Below are 19786 nucleotides of genomic sequence, written 5' to 3' on the forward strand. Positions count from 1 at the left end.
TCTGGTGATCATGAGAGGCCACAATTTTATCAAGCATTAAAGCAAGAACAGTCTGATATAATCGATCAGATCAGACTGATTCAAAGAAATTAGGGCTGATCAGCAGTGATTTTAAATTGCGTATCGATCAACTAAGTCTTCCCACCAAAACACAGCACAGGGAAATGCAGCAGATTTTACATAGAAAAGCCGGACTGATATTTTTCTGATATTTAGATACCGGTTTAACGAGTGGCTGTATGAAACAAGTATTAGCACAACACCCTTTTTAAAAAAAAATGTATAGCTATATTACTCGCTTGTTATATAACTTTATAACCTATATCACTGGGTTCTACATCTTCTACAAATATTCATTAATTAAAATATTTAAGGACGTTGCGGACTTATTTATGTTTCTGTAAAAATAGCACTCATATGCAAATGTTATGATTCATTTGAAATGCTGTACCGACTCATGTGGCCAGCAGATGTCCTCAGCGTGCGGAGTTTCTCCTTCTAAGCTCAGAACAGTGAATCACAATTCAATTGATTCAACGATTCAGAACTGATTTCTACCATTACTAATGTAATCATTTTCATTTATATGCACAAATACAACAATACGTGGAAATATTTACCAAGAAAAATTACTAAAACGTTTTAAGCACGGCAGGTGGGCAGTGAATCGTTAAACGCAAATGAATCGTTAAAAAGCTTTTGAATCGATTCAGAAGATCAGTCCACCAGTCCACACAGATACCGTAAATATGGCTGAACGCGGTAGTGAATCTCGAGATGACATTGTAGTAAACCATATGTCTAATTCAGGTGAAGCTGATCTCAGAAGTGTTCTGGTTACAAGTGTTTTGAATTTAGAAAAGCTCGACACCGACCTGTACAGGTAAACAAATGTATTTTTCAAAATATTGAGTCTATTAGATTTACTTAGCACCAGTAACATACTTCCAGTGAGTTATCTTATCTTATGCTCTCAAAACGTCAGCACAAAAACTTGGAAGGTTTTTTTATTTTTCTGAAACGGTTTAGTTGGACGTTCTTCTAACGTTCTATAAATGTAACATCTTGTTTCAGAACCTTCATAGAACATTCAAAAGTAGCATTCCAATAATGTTTGCAAAATTCTAAAATGGAATGTTCCCTTAACATTCGTATTTAAGAAAACAACCTTTTTAAAACATTTAAGAAACTGGAACATTCAAACTGGAATGTTTTAAACTTTCTGCGAACATTCAGAAATAACGTTTTAAAGGGTTAGTTCACCCAAAATCAAAATTATTCCATAATCTAATTAAATCATCCTTAAGCCATCCTAGGTGTTTATGACTTTTCTTCTTTCAGCAAAACACAATCTGCATTGTTAAAAAATATCTCCGCTCTTCCAAGATTTATAATGGGAGTGAATGGGACCCAACAGCGCATTCATTCATCCATCATAAAAGTAAGTAATCCATACGGTTCCAGGGGGTTAATAAAGGCCTTCTGAACCGAAGTGATGCATTTTTGTTAGAAAAATGCCCATATTTATAACTTTATAAAGCTGGGAAGAGCCAGGATATTTTCTAATATAACTCTGATTGTGTTCGGCTAAATGAAGAAAGTCACATACACCTAGAATGATAAATTATGGGATCATTTTCATATTCAAGGGTGAACTAACCCTTCAATAGGAGCTTTATGAAAATATATTTCTGTTAGCTGGGCTTCTAAACTAACAAAAGGTACCGTGGTATTACCATGTTGTTGTTTTTCTTACAGAGGGACACATCACTGGGTTCCCCGCACTAAACGCCTTTTCGGTGGCCAGATTGTTGGACAGGCTCTTGTCGCCGCTGCTAATTCAGTCAGTGAACATCTCTACGCTCATTCACTGCACTGCTACTTTGTGAGAGCAGGTAAACTCGGATGTTATCCAGTCACACATCTGGAAAGTTTGGTTTTCCCGTTTATTCCTCAACAATTGTGTGTTCAGGGGACCCGAAGGTACCTGTGCTGTACCAGGTGGAGAGGACTCGGGATGGCCGCAGCTTCAGCGTGCGATCTGTGAAAGCCGTTCAGCACGGTCAGCCCATCCTGATCTGCCAGGCGTCGTTCCACACGCAGCAGCCGAGTCCACTGGAGCATCAGTTCATCATGCCCACCGTCCCTCCGCCCGACACACTGCTCACCGTCGAGGAGCTCATTCAGCGCTACCTCAGGTCTCAGCACAACACTGTGTGTTTCCCATAGTGAATTATAATTATAAGTCATATATTATATGCAGGGTTTGAAATTTACTTTTTCACCCACCGGTCAATTTGGCTACTAAATTTTTAAGTGACCGGCCATTCAGAACTTCTACTAGCCAAACATAGAACAATAAACCAGATTAAAGCTGCAGTCCGTAACTTTTTGGGGCACAACCCACGTAAAGCTGATAATTCCACAGATAACTGCAATTGCAGATTTCGAACAGAGATGGCGACAAAGAGGAAAAACTACGGACTTTTATATTAGGGGTGTAACGGTACATGTATTCGTACCGGACCGTTTCGGTACGGTGCACATGCGCACCGAATGCAATCTTTCACGTAAATTAGGCTAGTTTTGTGTGCGGAACATGCGTCAATTCCGAGTTTCCACACGAACATATTAAGTGTCGGAAGGTCTCCGCGTTGCACTGATTAAATCTGATTAATCGTTTTTGTGATTCAAATACATTACCATAACATCTGTCTTCCTGTGTGCGGAAATATGCAAGCGCGCCTGTGTTAAGAGCGCTGATGCACTCATCTGTGGTCATTTCTGAATGCCTTTCTGTTAAAAGCGGGCTTTCCAAACAAACAAACGTACGTGTCATTAGTATGAGAAAAAAAATTGGACTTTAACTCTCGGGTCGGGCTCGGACATAAATATCGCATAAGTAAAGATCACCACATACACGGCACGCTCGCTTTAGCCCAGCCTCTCGCTAGCTAGCGTCACGGCCAATATTGGTTTGAGAGTATTTTATTTAGTGGAGAACTTTGCAGCAGTATTTTATTTCTTATTCTTTTTTTATTTTATATCTTTTTTATTTATTAGCCTAACGTTATATTTTATTAAAAAGTGTGTTTATAAAAGTGTAAACAAATTGTTAAAAAAAAGTTTATAGTAAACAACCAGCAGTTTAATGTTTTGCATTTCTTTCCCTTACTGTGCCGAAAATGAACCGAACCGTGACTTTAAAACCGAGGTACGTACCGAATCGTGATTTTTGCGTACCGTTACACCCCTAATATATATATATACAGGGGTGCACATAACTGGTACGCAGGTACGCATGCACGACAAAAATCAGGAATGTGTAATGCCACTTGTGTTACTACGCGCCTTTGCGTACTTTAATGGTAACTGTCGCCAAAATGCAACCTAGCAGCGTTCATTTAATTTTTTCACAGACGAAAACGAGACGATAACTAAATAAAAACCCGTTTTAAATGACGACCATGACATTTTCAATAAAAACCCGTTTTAAATGACGACCTTGACATTTTCGTCAATGAATAAAAACTAGACGGAAATGTTAGGGAGGGACGATTGGGGAAGTGATCCAGTCAGAACTGATTTGCGTTTGTGGAAGATGCGCACATTTGAATTAGTGTTGTCACGATACTAGAATTTCTAACTTCGATACGATACCTTGAAAAATATCGATATTCGATACCATTTTCGATACCACAGAGAGAAAAACTGCCACTATATTAAGGGGATATTTTTTTTATTTAAAGCTAAATATAACAAGTCTAGAACATGACAATGAGGTACATTTTACATGAACAAAAATGTCCTGAGTTCTTGTTAATATTTTTTAATTGGACCAGGGGTAACATTACCCGTTGTATTTGTATAACCTACTGTAATCAAAGATTAAAATATAGCCTACTGTAACAAAAAAGCACTTAACAGGATCAAATTGGAGGATAGAGTGTCAGTAATGTATAATAATAAGATTAAACATAAAATTTTCAGTTAAAGGCATTTCATTATTGAATTCAGAGATGCCATTGTCTAGCTGTTAGTTTAATTAATATCTGTGTAATCAAATTGATGATAATCGCTAATGAAGGCACATTGCAGAATTAAATAATAATTTTCTGAATAAAGTTAAATAGGCACAAGTTAATTTACATTTGACCACAGTTAAAATATTTACTGATTCCTCAGTCAGATTATGTTAACTTTAAGAATTACGGTGAAAAAACGAGACAACACAGACTCATTTCAACAACAATACTAGGCCATCTAGGTTTATGTTTCAGAAAAGTTAAAATGAGAAGAGTTACAGTGTTTCCTTTAGGATTTTTTTAGCAGTGGGGAAAGGTCTGACAAACAACAAACACCCCTGATGCTGAGCGTAGCCTATGCTTGCTAAATGGTACCCCTGGAGCCTGTTCCTTAAGTCTGTTTTCACCTATAAAATAATTTTTAAAAATGAGTGATGTGAGGGATTATTGATTGTCAAACAATCTTTTGGGTGCCCGCAGCCAGCTCGCAGTGTGAAGCGCATGTCCGCGCTATTCTCCAACATGCCCGCTCGCGGTGTGTAGCGCGTGTCCGCGCTATTCTCCAACATACCCGCTCGCAGTGTGAAGCGTGTGTCTGCGCTATTCTCCGACATGCCCGCTCGCGGTGTGTAGCGCGTGTCCACGCTATTCTCCGACTCCGACATGCCCACTCGCGGTGTTCTTTATCAATCAACCAAAGGCGGTCGCGGGGGCGCCGCCCTCGCCATCTTTCCATTCACTTCACTTTTGCTATTTAACCAGAGCGAATGAGACGAGTGCGTGGTCACGTGTGGTGTTTGTCAACGCGCCTTTGGAGAGAAGTGAAAGTGAAAGTGACCGCTCGGCTAGTATCGATACTTCGGGAAATTAGTATTGGTACCGTTCAGATATTTCAGTATCGATATTTATCGAAATATCGATATTTTTGACAACACTAATTTGAATTGTAGCGTGCCGATCTACCGGCGGCATAAGAGCTGGCATGCGCTTGATGCATGTCTCAAATCGTTAAAAGATTTAAACGTCTGTGAGAAAGAGAAGAGCAGACATATGGATAGATCTGAATAAGAGTGACAACGCGAAAGAGCTTTATTCGGTATGTTTTTCTGTGCGAACACACACACACACACACGGCCCGAAGTGTGCAGCGCGCTGCGTTCAAGGACTGAATTGAGCTCTCTTTCGCGTCTGAATGGACAAATACACACAACATTATGTCTAAATGTCAGTTCTGGAGAGAATTCACGTAAACACAGTCGGTTATGTCTTTACAGAACGTACAGTGTATCCATGCAATTGGATATGCACACTCGGTCTTAAAGTGACAGTGCGTAATAAACCTAATGCCTTCTGTACACTTTTGTATTGATCAAACAACAAAATAAAAAGAGAAAATTCACTGCTCTTTAATATCTTTAATAAGGATTAATTTATACAAATTAATATATCAAATAACACTTCAAATTAATTTTTTCCAAAGGTGTTTTCTATCATTTTCGGTCGTTTTTTTCACGCTGATGTAAATTTAAGTGTTTTTTTTTTTTTTAAATAAGTTTGGTTTTAGTTAGTTATTTTTATGCTATAAAAATGGGAATGTGACGTCATGATTGACAGCTGTGGCCACGCTACATATGGGGCGAGTAAACCCCACCCCAACCCCAGCAAACCCCACCTCCTGGTCCTCACCTGAGTAACTCACTGAAAAAGTTATGTGCACCCCTGTATATATATATTAGGGCTTTGACTTTTGCCCAAAAATCATATTCGAAGTTCGTTTGTTTATTAATATTCGAATATATTTGAATATTTATTAATAATATTTCGACCACTAAATGCCTTCAGTAAGACCTACTGTATATTGTCATCAAACTTAAGTTGTATATGTTCTGTCCACCAGAGGGCAGTGTATCAGTCAATAGGCAGGCAATGATGTATTCAGAAGAAAAACACACTCACGACTGTTTTTTAAAATATTAAAAATCAGACCCTGGATTAAACACAAACATACAGTGTGCTTTCGACAGGTTTCTTCCACTGTTCGTATCAAAAATAAATAAATCGCGGCCATTGTTTTGGTATACAAAATTTCAAACCCTGATTATATGACTTTCTTTTTGTTTACAGTGATCCAAACCTGGCTGATAATACACGACAGGGCCTAAATAAAATACTTGCTGATGAAGTTCCCATAGAGATCAAGCCAGTCAACCCGCCTGATTTTTATAGACATGTTGCCATGGAACCAAAGAAGTTATTCTGGGTGCGAGCGAGAGGACATATAGGTAAAATAACCACTTCTTTATAGTTAAACCACTTATAATGATGCAATTCACTCTCAGAAAAAATGTGCAAATATGGGACCTTTACAACAGCTTGTCACTATGACCCTTAACCCCTTATATTGGCCGGCCGGCCCACAGCCATTACATATTTAAAATAGTAATATGATATCCTATACTAAACCTAAACTAATCTTGGCAAACTATATATCATTTGAAAGCTTACAATCTCTAGTTTACATATTTGGTGACTGATTTTCAAAATAAATTACAGAGGAGCCGTAAATTATCAATTTGCAACGAGAATATTTTCATACTCCTTTATTTTGAAATAGTGATGAACATGAAAAATCATGAAAGAATGGTAGAAACCTCAGTTTGTTTTCATGCCAAGAGTTTAAAAGATAGCATCCATTCAATTATTTTAGAAAAAAAGAAAAACCATTTGTGATGTGGCAGCGAGCCATAACCCACATACGTGTTCTTCTTGTGTTTCTTAGAGGTTGAATTCATTTCTAAATCTGCCAAACTTTTCCAAACCATCCTATACTTCTGAATATTAAAAAATTACAAAAAATTTAGAAATAATGGTTCAGATCACTCAGATGGGCAGTAATGTCAACTAGTGGAAAAGTGTGGTACTGCGCCAAAACTGAATCTCACTGAAAGCTTATTTTTTGAGATATCAACCTAAAATTAACCTAAATAACCACTTCTACAAAAATCTGCCAAATGTTTTCTTTAAAACAAGACCAATCTTACATCTATATTCCAAAGCATTCTTGAATTACAACCATTTAAGTTCGGAATGGGCATTTTCATGTCTATTAAAAAAAAGGGGGGAGCCGCTTAAGGGGTTAATAAAAAAAAAAAGTTATGGAAATTCACTAGTCAGTTGTCATTCATTGCAATCTGTAGGAGTCAAATATTGTTAAATTCAACTCGGATCAAAAATGAAGTTCTGTTTTGTGTGTGTACAGTCATTATCGTTAGTAAAAACCTGTTGTGTTAACTTTGGATATTGTGTATATTGTATGTGTTGTGTTTTAGGACCTGGTGACATGAAACTGCACTGTTGTGTGGCAGCGTATGTATCGGACTACGCTTTCCTGGGGACGGCACTGTTACCGTACCCCAATCACAGGGCCCAGTTCTCCGCCTCTCTGGATCACGCCATGTGGTTTCACAGCACATTCAGAGCAGACGAGTGGATGCTCTACGAATGCGAGAGCCCGTGGTCAGGTCAGCAGCTTCCACCCATTCTTGCTGGTTCATGTAGTTCATTAGATAATCATGTCCTGCATGATTCAATCTGAGATTTTTAATGTGAGTTTTGGGATATCGCACAAAAACATGCCGAATAGAAACGACAACGTGTTTAAAGTCTCCCTGTGGTGTAAATCCAGCTTTTAATGTTGTTTATATGTCTATGTGATGTTTTTAATCTGCTTTAAGACAAACCATGTGTAAGTTCATAAGTCGACAGCATTGCTGAGTATTTTCTGCTTAAAACTGCAGTGAACCAAAGACACGGTTTGAAATCGCTGGTGTTTCTGACGTCACACACTACCTTGTAACCAATCAGATCAACGTGTGATCGTCCACCAGTGGATATCTGAGTGAGTGGAGGCGGGGCTAATTTGCATATTCATAGAACCGCGTATACTAAATGAGGATAGGGTGTCAAGTTACATTCAAGATATTTTAAGGCATGAAGATTTTTTTTTCAAGGAAAAACATTTAAATATGTAATTTTAGTGATCAAAGATGAGTTTTAAGGGATAAAATTATTGACTACAGGGGGACTTTATGCACGTCTTATGGGATAAAACAATTATACTCGATTTAGTGTATTATTTTGTTGAATTTAAACTACAAAGAGACACATTTACTGAATAAATCCCTTGATGCGCAACAAAAAATCCTCTCTGCCTCAGCGTCAGCTGTGATTGGATAACTGGACTAACCAGCGGACCAATCACATCGCAGCATCTCAAATGTTGGTTTGGAGGTTCTGAAACGCCGGAGTCAAAGTCTGTCATCAGAATGATTCGGTTTCTCACGCGATTGCGTTCCCGAACACCAGCATCCGAACGCTAGAGAACATGACAGCGCTTATTGTGTTTCGTGAGACAAACTCATTTATGATGGAGGGAAAAAGAGCCCGAATGCAGCAACTTACATTTTATTACAAATATTACAGATATTTTGTGCTAGGAAGTGACGATTTTGGTCTCTTGAACGCATGTTGTTTGATTCGCAGCTGTTTTACGCGATATTCCAATTTTGTGCATAAGTTAAAATTGCAACTTTGCATAGAAATATAGTAGTGATGAGTATATGATGATAATAAACACTATTAATGTTAATGCATTGGTCCAATAAACCTGTATTTCCCACCAGGCGGCAGCAGAGGCTTCGTCCAGGGCCGTTTGTGGAGACAGGACGGGGTTCTCGCAGCTTCTTGTGCCCAAGAGGGAGTGATACGAGTCAAGGCAGTTTCTCACAGTAAACTATAGAGGATTGAAAATATACTCTTAGATAGTATAATTCTTGAGATGCCTTATGATAGTTGCCATGCTGACGTTTTTTATAATGTATTATTTGTCATATTTCAACCATAGATTGTAAAAAAACATTAATAATACATAAACAATGCACGATCAATTTTAAGATTGCTGTTGGTCTGTAGAAAATGGCATAACATGGTTTGCTTTTTTGTCCCTTGTGCTAAAATTATTGTCTTTTTAGGCTAACCCTGTTCAAAATGTTGTAGACATGTCTTTGCATATGAAGTGTAATGAATAATGTGGTTAAACACACTTTGCTGTGTATAATTAACACAAACCCTTGAAGTCTTAATGACACAAACTCATACACTGCAAGGTGTGAATGTGGACCATTTTTAAGTGTAAACAAGAAATTGTATTTAAAATGTATTATTAAAATAAACAATCTGAGGTTGTGTAGTACATAATCATTCAATATTAAACAGTCTAGCTAACTCTGCAACATGCGCGAGGAGACGCCGGAAGTGACGTCGGTAACGTAACCGCTATAACCGCTAGGTGGCCATTCCGAAGAGAACGATAGTGATTAAAGATTAAAGCTACAAGGGATCGTACGTTTGATATTTACTAAACATTAATCATGCCGCGAGTGTACGTCGGCAGACTGAGCTATCATGTGCGGGAGAAAGATATACAGAGGTTTTTCAGCGGGTACGGGAAGCTTTTGGAGATCGATCTGAAGAACGGGTAAGTTTGTGGAGCGCGCCGCGGCCTTGACAACAATGGTCTCATAACGAGGCCAACTTTACATCTTCAATGCATTTATGGACATTGAATGCCCCGTAATGCTTGCGAACTTGAATTTAAGTGGCAGTATAAATGCGTAATGTGGTGTCTTGTTGTTTTTATCCGTCTGACAGCGGCTCTCACCGCGTGCTCAAAATGGCGGACATTTGTTGTCCTCAGCGCGTGAACTAACGTTACTTTAATACGACCAGATTATTAAAGTATAGACGATTTTACATTGTGCATCGATTCTGAAGCACAATAAGTAGGCTAAATGATCACTTATCTAAGAAAATATAAAATGAAGTCTGTATGTAGAGTGCACAAATGAGATTGTGCTGATGACCTGAAGTCGGAACATTAGTTCTCCCACACTTTGTCTTTAGTGTATGTATATATAAATAAAAATAAAGAAGTTCCGGCTTTTTTGAGTAACATATCAATATGATTCTTTCTTACACTGTTTTGCCATTATGTAGTATGAGCCCCGAGCACAACTTGCCAAAATGTGCTGTGCATAAAACTGGCCGGTTTTGGCCATATATTGACACCGAGCAGCTTAAATTGTATTAAACTAAACGTTTCATCTAATGGGAATATAACTTATAGCATCCATTTTTGACGAAGGCTTTGTGTAACGTTAAATGTCAGACTTTATTTCCCCCCTGACGTAACGTTAGTTTCAGCATGATTTCGGCTTTTCAAGCAGGATTATTTAAATAAGTTGAAATAATGACAGCTTCAACAAAAGCATATGCAATAAATTATTGACCTCGTTTATAATACCGTTACAAATAAATTTCCTCATGGATAAAATTAATGAGATTTTTACGTAATCTGACTGCACTCATTTCTTCACACTTGTTTTTAAATAGTTGATTCCTAACATTGCCTTTTTGTGGACATTGGTTGATGGTACCCGCAATACTCTATTGTCTCCTTAAAGGATTAGTTCACTTTTTAAAAAAAACTTTTGCTGGTAATTTACTCACCCCGATGTCATCCAAGATGTCCATGTCTCTTTCTTCAATCGAAAAGAAATTAAGGTTTTTGATGAAAACATTTCTCCATATAATGGACGTCAATGGGCCCCAAACGGTTCAAGGTCCAGATGACAGTGTCAGCGCCGCTTCAACGGGCTTTAAACGACACCAGACGATGAATACGGGTCTTATCAAGCCAAATGTTCGGTCATTTCAAAAATAAAAGTTTAAGTTTTATAAGCACAAATGCTCTCCTTGCTCTTTTCTGTGATGCGCGTTCTTGACGTCATGTAATACGCAATTACGTTGAAAAGGTCACGCTTCTATGAAAAGTAAAAACAATTCTATCTTGACGAAAATGTTCTTTTAGGCTTTTTAATATTACAACACCCAGGATACGCACACGAAATGGGCATTTTAAACGATAAACTGACACAAAGACATTTGAATATGTGTATCTTCCTTAAAAAAAAAAATCAATATTCAATGTTTTATGTTCGGCATATTGTGCAATTACTTTTTTTTTTAATCGATTCCCAGCCCTAGTTCAAACCCAAGTGTGATTATTATTTTTTTCAGGTATGGGTTCGTGGAGTTTGAAGACAACCGTGACGCGGATGATGCCGTGTACGAGCTGAACGGTAAAGATCTGTGCGGGGAGCGTGTGATCGTGGAGCACGCGAGAGGACCGCGGCGAGACCGAGATGGTGGCGGTAGCGGTGGCGGTGGGGGTTATGGGGGCGGTGGCCGCAGTAAGTACTCTCTCATTCATCATCTCAACAAACCTGTTCTCTTTTTATCTCCCCTCTCAGGCACGAGGAAAAAGTGGAGGTGAATAATAGCCTAACTGTTTTAATTTCCAGTGGACGGCATTTGCACCTGCATCCAGTGACTAACTACATTTCTCTGAAGTCTGCAGTTCCTGTGGTCCAGATCGAAGGCTTCTGGGATGTCTTATGTTCTGTTTAATGCAGATGGTCCTGAAAGATGACCTTTTTAAATGGGGATTCCCTTAAAAGATGCCTTTTGCTTTTGTAGTTTTGGCCCATTTTTAAATGCCAAGGGGTCATGAGAATGTGCAGTATAACTTGAGTAATCCTAAAAAGTTAGGGACTAAAGATGTTTACATGTCAGATGATGGGCTGTTTCCACTTTGTATTGGTCCAGCTCTAAATCTATTCTAGCTAATAGATTTAGTAATGAGTTGTTTTTTTTGTTTTGTGCCACAACCTGAAGCCTCACTGGCATGTAAACAGTATGACGTGTGACGATGCGATTTTGTGTTTACATCTGAATTCAACATTAACAAAAGTCCTTGATGTTTCAATTTAAAAGAGTCCGGTGCGGGCTGAGTCCGAGTCCATTGAGGCTAAGATGACTGCCTGTCCCGTTTGGCCTTGGCTTTCACCTTACAATGTGTGTGTGACCTTTGCCCTTTGACCCTTGGCTGACCTAACCGGAAGCCATGATGACAGCTGCCTTTTGCCAATAGACCAGGGTGATGGTGAGGAAACCCATTGGTTTTTATGTTGAACGAAATATTGGTCAGGTTAAACAAATATATGTAGCTACCCGCTAGTTTTTCCTTTTATTTTTTTTCTTTCTTTATTAAAAAGAGCAATGGGCTTCCCTTGCTATGTGTCTTTTGCTGTCGCTGTTCTGTCAGTAGACAGGTAACGTCAGCATCTAATGTAAGTAGTCTTGGTTATTACATTTTTTTTGTAATTTTACTTCTGTTTCTTTTCATGAGGGCAGGGCTCCAGACTGCGACCATTTTTCCTGCCGGTGCGACTAGATTTTGATAGAGAGACGGTGCGACCACCACTTTGCCCAACTCATAAGAGCCGCCATTTCTGTTACATATGAGAGACGTCAAACGAAACCGCACTACTCAGTTTAGAAGCTCAGAACAGGTTCACTCGAGTCGAGATCTAGTAAGGCCCTGTTTACACGAGAACGCTCGCAGGTGAAAACGTAAAAATATTTTATCGGATGTACTTTCCGTTTACACGGCGACAGCGTTTTTGCGGCTTAAAAACGCAAAAAAGTGAAACCCCCATCCAGAGTGGAAATCTTGAAAACGCTCCACCATCGCTTTCCCGTCTAAAGGGTAAAAACGTAAAAGTCTGCTAGACCATGAAGGCACCGATCTGCTTACGGTGGCTCTCGTCACAGGCATGCGCCACTACAGGAAAATAAAAAAACATTATCAAACTAAAATATAGCATTAATTTCATTTGAAAAAAAAAAAAAACTGTCATTTTTGAGCAAAACGTGAAGAGCACGAGGGTTAAAGCAGCAGCTTTACTGTATTAAACATGAAAAACTGTGTCAGCGTCTCTTTCACTTTCAGTGCTTCACATCGCCACCTAGCCGCCTGGAGTGCACACTACATCCAATCTCACACACCGCAACGGCACTTTTTGCGTTTTCTCTTCAGATCGTGTCCGTGTAAACAGCCTAAGAAAGCATATTTATTCGCAGCCAAATTAATAACATTGCTCTGAGAACTAGTGAGAAACGTTTCGAAAAACGAAATTCTGTTATTAACCACAGATATCAGATCAAACCGCGCTGACGTGGAAACCAGGAGAAGCATTGTGCCATGAACAAGTTAGAAGGCTTTTCGGTCCACAAATCACCAACATTCACCATGGATTTAATGTAGTAAACCTAACTGTAACCATGGTATTGTGGCAGAAATAGTCAAATATTTTTACTTTATTCATTTCAGGGTTTGTACAACCTTTTGAGAGAACTTCAAGGACTTTCAAGTGCTTCACGCTCTTTCTAGCACTTCAAAGCTCTAAACATAATCCAGTTTAAATGTTATTTTTAATGTAGTGACTCAAAACATTGTGTTAATATATCGAAGATCGACCCCATTTGTAAAATGAAAAGTTTCAAGATGTAGGAAAACTAACACATGGCAAACAAACGTTTTTGTTTAAAAATAAAAAGACAAGAAATTACCAGTATAGCCAGTAGATGTCGGCAGAGGAGCACTTATTGGCCATTTCCACGCCCTAATATATCATTTTCCCCACACGTTTTGCTTTTAAATTTATATTTAGGTATAAAATATCAAATCAAGAAATACATTTGTCAAAATTGGACATTTTTTTGTAGCTAAAGTCAGTCTCATGAAAAACAAAATTTATTGAAGTTGTGAAGAATTGCACGAAGTAAAGAGCGCTCATTTTATAATCGCTGAAGCTGTCGGTCATTTCAGGATGAAACTATAGAAGAACAATGGTACTCGTTCCCTATAAAACTTGGGATGTTGTTAAAAGTTAATTTTATCTGCATCTCAACTCAAGCTCAGTGCTTTATCATTTCCAAGAAATAAACGTAATATTACTAGTGCACTTGGTAACGCAAAATAGTAACTTTTTTAATTAAATCCCCCTGGCGCCACCATCTGTAGATCAGCTGCTACTGCTCTCAAATGCTAGTCTGGAGCCCTGTGAGGTTATCATGTACTCGTTTGCTGTCTTTAAAATTGGGGCTCACGTTAAAACCTGTGCCGCCCTTGTGTCGCTGGAGTGGTATTCATGTTCAGAGCATTGCTGTTCTTGAGCTGTTGGGTGAAGACCAGCAATGCGACCTTTGGCCCTTTCAGAAGGACTGATTGAACAAATCCAGTGCGGTCAGATGTCAAGATTTAGTTTTAATAATCCTACAGTAAGCGTTCCCTTCAGAACTATGTGGTGCTGAGGTGCGTTTATTTGGGTGTGACTATTCAATGGGGTGGGGTGGGAAGACTTTCCTCAACATCATGCTTTATGCAGTTTGATGTCTGAAGAGGTTGCCTTGTGTGCGCCCTTTGCATTGGGTCTAATTCAGTGCTGATTGTCTGCTGTCTTTTGGCTTTTGTCTGAAGGCAGTAGTGGTTATAGCAGCAGGAGCCGAAGCGGAAGAGACAAATATGGACCTCCGGTTCGCACGGAGTACCGTCTGATAGTGGAGAACCTGTCCAGTCGCTGCAGTTGGCAGGACCTCAAGGTAAGCACTTTGTCGGTAGACTGGGTAAACCAGCCCGATCTGCCGGCGATTTGGTTTCGCCCTGCAGCTCGGGCTGGAAACCTGTACATTTTTCTATCCTGTCCTGCATCACAAACTGGCTTATCCACCTGGGGCGCTATTGGCGGCTTTAACCCCTTAAGCGGCACCCCCCCTTTTTTTTTATAGACATGAAAATGCACATTCTGAACTGAAATGGTTGTAATTCAAGAATGCTTTGGAATATAGATGTAAGATTGGTCTTGTTTTAAAAGAAGACATTTGGCAGATTTTTGTAGAAGTGAAATAAATTAGTTAAACAGGAAAAAAAAGTTATAGAAGTTTGAGTTTATACAAATTTTTATTATTCATATTTTATATAAAATATATATTTTCAAAACCTGGTGGACTCTAAAAATGCAAAAAAATCAAACAAGTTGTGTTTCAAATTGTAGGTTGATATCTCTTGAAATGAGCTTTCAGTGAGATTTAGTTTGGGTGCAGTACCACACTTCTCCACTAGTGGACATTACTGCCCATATAAGGGCGCCTCCATTTCCATATGTGGTTTGAGTGATCTGAACCATAATTTTTACAGTTTTCATACAATTTATGAAGTAGACATCCTATTCAGAAGTAGTGTTGGAAGTTTGGCAGATTTTGAAATGAATTCATCCTCTAAGAAACACCAGAAGATCACGTATGTGCATTATAGCTCGCTGCCACATCACAAATGCTGAATTATTATTATTTTTCTGTATTTAAAACATTTTCAGAGCTTTTTTTCTAAAATAATTGAATGGATGCTATCTTTTGAACTCTTGGCATGAAAACAAACTGAGGTTTCTACCATTCTTTCATGATTTTTCATGTTCATCACTACATGTGACTTTGTGGCTGTAGGTCGCCAGTGGCTGGCGGTGAGGTCGCTAGTGGCCGTTCCCGCTACTGGTTGCCTAGTTATGTTTGTGAGTGACATTCACGGATGTTTCTCCATGTTGTAGACAACGAATCTGTTTTCTTGACACTACAAACAAACATTTTGGAAGGAAAATCCTAAATATAAATGGAATCGTAGTGGGACTTTAGAAGTCAACACATCAAAAATAAGTGTACTTATTTCAGTCACAACAAAATATTAAAACAATGATTTAAAATGTTAAATTTTACTTCAGTACATTATAAAGTGTACTCTTTAAAATTAGTGTATTTGCTTTAAGAGCACTTACCGGTAAGTGTTTTAAATTTCATTATCTGCAAGTACTTAAAATTAAAAAAATTAAAATAATATACGTTTAAAATTAAGTACATTCAATACGAAAAATACTTTTTCACAAGGGTTTTCTTTTTATTTAGCATGTGCAGTTTAATTCAGTTGACAGCCCGTACGTTTATATTTTCCTCATTTCTGGTCGTTACTGTTATTCTGACACTAAGTGACTTTGGAAAGCCTTTGTATCAGTAATTGAAGAGCTTGTTCTTCACTATAGGACTTCATGCGCCAAGCTGGAGAGGTGACGTATGCCGACGCCCACAAAGAACGGACCAATGAGGGCGTGATCGAGTTTCGCTCCCACTCTGACATGAAGAGAGCCATCGACAAGTTGGATGGCACTGATATTAACGGAAGAAAAATCCGTCTGGTGGAGGACAAGCCCAGACGCCGGCGCTCCTACTCGGGGAGCAGGTCAAGGTCAGGCCTTCGGTGTTTAGCTTCATCTCATTTACTTGTGCGTTTGAAAAATGTCTTCTGTAGATTTCTTGAATCTAACTATATTTTCCAGGTCTCGTAGCAGGCGACGTTCTCGCAGCAGGAGCCGCAGGAGTTCACAAAGCCATTCCCGCTCCAGATCTCGGTAAGATGCGTGAAAAAAACCCCGCATTTATGAAATTATTTGGCCCGCCCCGCACCACTGTATCTATTTTTACAACCCGCCCGCACCCGTGACCATTAAATAGACATGCATTGTAATGGAAATGAAAACAGCCTTTATTACAGCCTGAAAGTGCAGAAACATCGCCATGTTAACTGACAACAACAGACGATTATGAATGAAATGAACCATAAATCAGATCATGTGATAAACATTTTAAACATTTACAAAGCAGCGTTTGTAATCATAGGATACATTTTTTTTTCGATTTATATAGGGCAACCGTTTACAACCTAGTACGCTACATATAACCAATTAACTTTTGTTTTTATTTAACACATGGAAATGTTCATTTGGCTTTTTTGTGTTCGCTGTGCAAAAAAAGAATGCCATCCACTGTACCGAGGTTTAATCCATTTCTCCTAGACTCCAGCACCCGGCCAGCAGAGCTGAATGTGCGCTCGCTTGATGCACTTGTGGTTGCTGGTACTACTTTACTTTTGAGGAAAGCAGTAATATTTTGAGACGTGCCACTGTCGTCCTTTTTCTTAGACCCCCCACAAACATGTCTTGACAGGCTGGAAGTGCCCGTTTTGTGGCTCTCGTGTTTGTATATTTTTTCAGTCGAGTTGCGCTTAACGTAGCCGATACTGCTGTTGTCTGCTGCAACTATTTCTGAGAACCGGTCCCAAACATTAGATTTAGCACCCTGACCTTCTTTTCTTTTAGTGATGTAAATTCCCGACCTCAATTTCTCCCTCTCCTCGTCTTCCATCTCCACTTTTATTTCTCCTTTTTTTGTAGCTGGCAGTGGGAGCTGTTCAGAGGTGGAAAGTCCAGGTTCAGAAAGTAAAAGCCCTCCTCAGTATTTTGTTCCAATCACCTGGATTTGCTAATTAGCACAGTTTTTCAGCCAGGAGATAGAACTAATTAGTGAAATCAGCTGACTGAGTTCATGGGTGGAATAAACATATGGCAGGACTTTTACTTTCTGACCCCTGGACTTTCCACCTCTGGAGCTGTTCGGCGCGCCGCTTTCAATTTACAATTTGCAATTTACGTTGCTGCGATCTTCATATTGTAACCATATCAAATAACCTAATAGAATATGAAAATAGATATTCCCAAATATTTAATATAGGCTGACATTTTTTTTTTTTTTTTAGTGACCCGCCCCGCAAATAAAGTGACAATTTCTTTACCCGCCCCAACCCGACCCGCGGGTTATGAGACGACCCGCACATCACTACCCCACACCACTAAATATATTATATAGACTCATTACATGTAAAGTGAGATATTTCAGGCCTTTATTTGTTATAATTATGATGATTATAGCTAATGGCTTATGAAAACCTTTTCACAGTATTCTAATTTTTCGGCTTTCTCCAGTAATTGTTAGTTGTAGTTGTCTAATCTTCTGACTGTGTTTACAGGTCAAGGTCCCGCAGCAAGCGCCGCTCCCGTTCCAGATCCGGACGTAAATCCCGCTCCAGGTCTGGAAGAAAATCTCACTCCAAATCCCCGTCAAAGTCCCGCTCCAGGAAGTCGAAGTCTCGTTCCCGCTCGCGTACGCAGAAATCCCGCTCTCGTTCTGACGCGCGCAAATCCCGCTCCAAGAGTCGCTCCAAAGCCAAGTCGGAGAGAGATTCCAGAAGCCGCTCCAAGGAGAAGTCCGTCAGTAAGAAGTCCCGAAGCCGCTCCGCGTCACCGCGGGAGAACGGGAACGGAGACCGGGCCAAATCGACCTCTCGTTCCCCGTCCCCTAAAGAGAGCCGGCGTCAGTCGGAGTCGCCCGGCAAACGCTCCGCGTCGCGCTCTCCTTCCCGATCCAAGTCTCGCTCCCGCTCTCGGTCTGCCTCTCAAGACTAGCGGCGCTGAGTGGAACATCTAATGCAGTGTTTAATCGATCATTCACAGCCTATGAACATTCACCTAATGCTTGAGAAGGCCGAGCCCGGTGTAGTATTGATCAACGTGCCGTTTTCAACATTGCATGAAAACACGATTGCGTTACAAGAAGGTTTTTCTCCCCTACATGAGACGTGTCAAATGAGAATTAGTCATTCTGTTGTGCTTGTAAGCATTGCTCAGGCCATTGTTTGTACCCTTCGACTTGCTTTGCTATGAGACGTCTTTAAATGCTCTTATCATATGTTTGCTTTAGCGTGAGGTTTGAGGAGTTACTTTTGCAACTGTCCTTTTGTGGTGTAGTCAACAAGATGTGATAGTTGAGTGGCCGGCTGTGCTTTCCTCACTGTATAGTAATTCATTCCTGTCTCTTGCTGAGCTGATTTATTTTATTTTTATTTAAAAAATTTTCTCTCCTGGAAGCTTTTTGTTTCTGTTAGTGCTTTTGCTCATCTTGAATTGTCTTTGTGAATTTGTTTACAGGAAGTTGAAGGCATCACTTGCAGTGTGATTTCTGTGATCTCATTTTTAAATGGATTTTTGGACATTTTCCAGTGTTTTAGTTAAATAAACACTTAATTGGTTTCCAGTGTTGCTGCTTTTTTCTTTCTCGAAATAAGAGCACGGTATTTATTTTTTGTTCACATATGAGGTGTAATTAAGGCAAATACACATGCCTGTACGAGACATGTCCAGTCTTCAACCTCAAAATATGTATTTAAATATTATTAAATCTATTGGCAGTGAAGTTCACATACGGGTTCTGTTGTTTTCTTTTATGTCATCTGGAGGAATCTCACTATACATAATCAGGGTAAGTCAATAAATCATTCAGTAAACTTTCACTCAGTTTTCTCTAGTCTGTTTAAGAGATTACAGCTCCATCAGACTGTGACGGAGGGCCTTAGGCCAGGGCACAACATTTAGCCATTTCATTTAGTAAATCAATTCAAATAATCACTGCCTTCCTGTACTAAAATTCCTACAACTGGTCTGTTGAACAGTTCAGACTACAGAATATTAAAAAGAAAATGACAGAGAAATGAGTGTTATATGTAATGTATATCTGTCTGTCACCAATTAAAGTAATGATCAGTTTTGAAAGGTATTTAGAGTTTCTGTTACTGACTTGATAAAAAAATTAGAACTAGTGCTGTAAAATTGTATTCATTGTGATTAGTCACAACTAACATAATGTGCAAATAATGTGTATACTTGTTTGTACATGTATTATATAGACACAACATATTATGTTAGATACGATTAATCGATTTAATTTATTAATTAAGTTTATTAACCCTGTATCAACAACCGAAGAACAACGAACCAACACAACATAAAGAGAGAGGTTCTAGTAAATATAAATGTATAACTTGGATTGCATATTAATCTATCAAATAATATTGTTGCAGTGGT

General features: G+C 39.0%; 2 protein-coding genes across 2 annotated transcripts; both read left to right on the top strand.

Annotated features, from left to right (window-relative positions):
• The first annotated feature begins 725 nt into the window (after positions 1 to 725).
• Positions 726 to 9347, top strand: acot8 (acyl-CoA thioesterase 8). Its single transcript, XM_079597617.1, has 6 exons — positions 726 to 883; positions 1759 to 1895; positions 1973 to 2198; positions 6150 to 6307; positions 7355 to 7546; positions 8708 to 9347. Exons 1-6 carry the CDS (start codon positions 750 to 752, stop codon positions 8821 to 8823), a joined length of 963 nt encoding a protein of 320 aa, XP_079453743.1. The 5' UTR covers positions 726 to 749; the 3' UTR covers positions 8824 to 9347.
• Positions 9320 to 18954, top strand: srsf6b (serine and arginine rich splicing factor 6b). Its single transcript, XM_079597615.1, has 6 exons — positions 9320 to 9561; positions 11163 to 11335; positions 14467 to 14588; positions 16076 to 16278; positions 16370 to 16441; positions 17896 to 18954. The coding sequence occupies exons 1-6, from the start codon at positions 9455 to 9457 to the stop codon at positions 18329 to 18331; spliced, it is 1113 nt and encodes a 370-aa protein (XP_079453741.1). The 5' UTR covers positions 9320 to 9454; the 3' UTR covers positions 18332 to 18954.
• Positions 18955 to 19786: the final 832 nt, after the last annotated feature.

This window comes from Phoxinus phoxinus (assembly GCF_949152265.1).
Source record: "Phoxinus phoxinus genome assembly, chromosome: 22".
NCBI classification, from domain to species: domain Eukaryota; kingdom Metazoa; phylum Chordata; class Actinopteri; order Cypriniformes; family Leuciscidae; genus Phoxinus; species Phoxinus phoxinus.

What these genes read in the sequence shown, in the direction of transcription:
- acot8 (XM_079597617.1), top strand. Translation starts at nt 750, where the DNA reads ATGGCTGAACGCGGTAGTGAATCTCGAGATGACATTGTAGTAAACCAT. An exon ending in CTCGACACCGACCTGTACAG is followed by an intron (nt 884 to 1,758) that starts GTAAACAAATGT and finishes TTTTTCTTACAG; the next exon opens with AGGGACACATCACTGGGTTC. An exon ending in CTCATTCAGCGCTACCTCAG is followed by an intron (nt 2,199 to 6,149) that starts GTCTCAGCACAA and finishes TTTTGTTTACAG; the next exon opens with TGATCCAAACCTGGCTGATA.
- srsf6b (XM_079597615.1), top strand. Translation starts at nt 9,455, where the DNA reads ATGCCGCGAGTGTACGTCGGCAGACTGAGCTATCATGTGCGGGAGAAA. An exon ending in TTATGGGGGCGGTGGCCGCA is followed by an intron (nt 11,336 to 14,466) that starts GTAAGTACTCTC and finishes TTTTGTCTGAAG; the next exon opens with GCAGTAGTGGTTATAGCAGC. An exon ending in TACTCGGGGAGCAGGTCAAG is followed by an intron (nt 16,279 to 16,369) that starts GTCAGGCCTTCG and finishes TATATTTTCCAG; the next exon opens with GTCTCGTAGCAGGCGACGTT.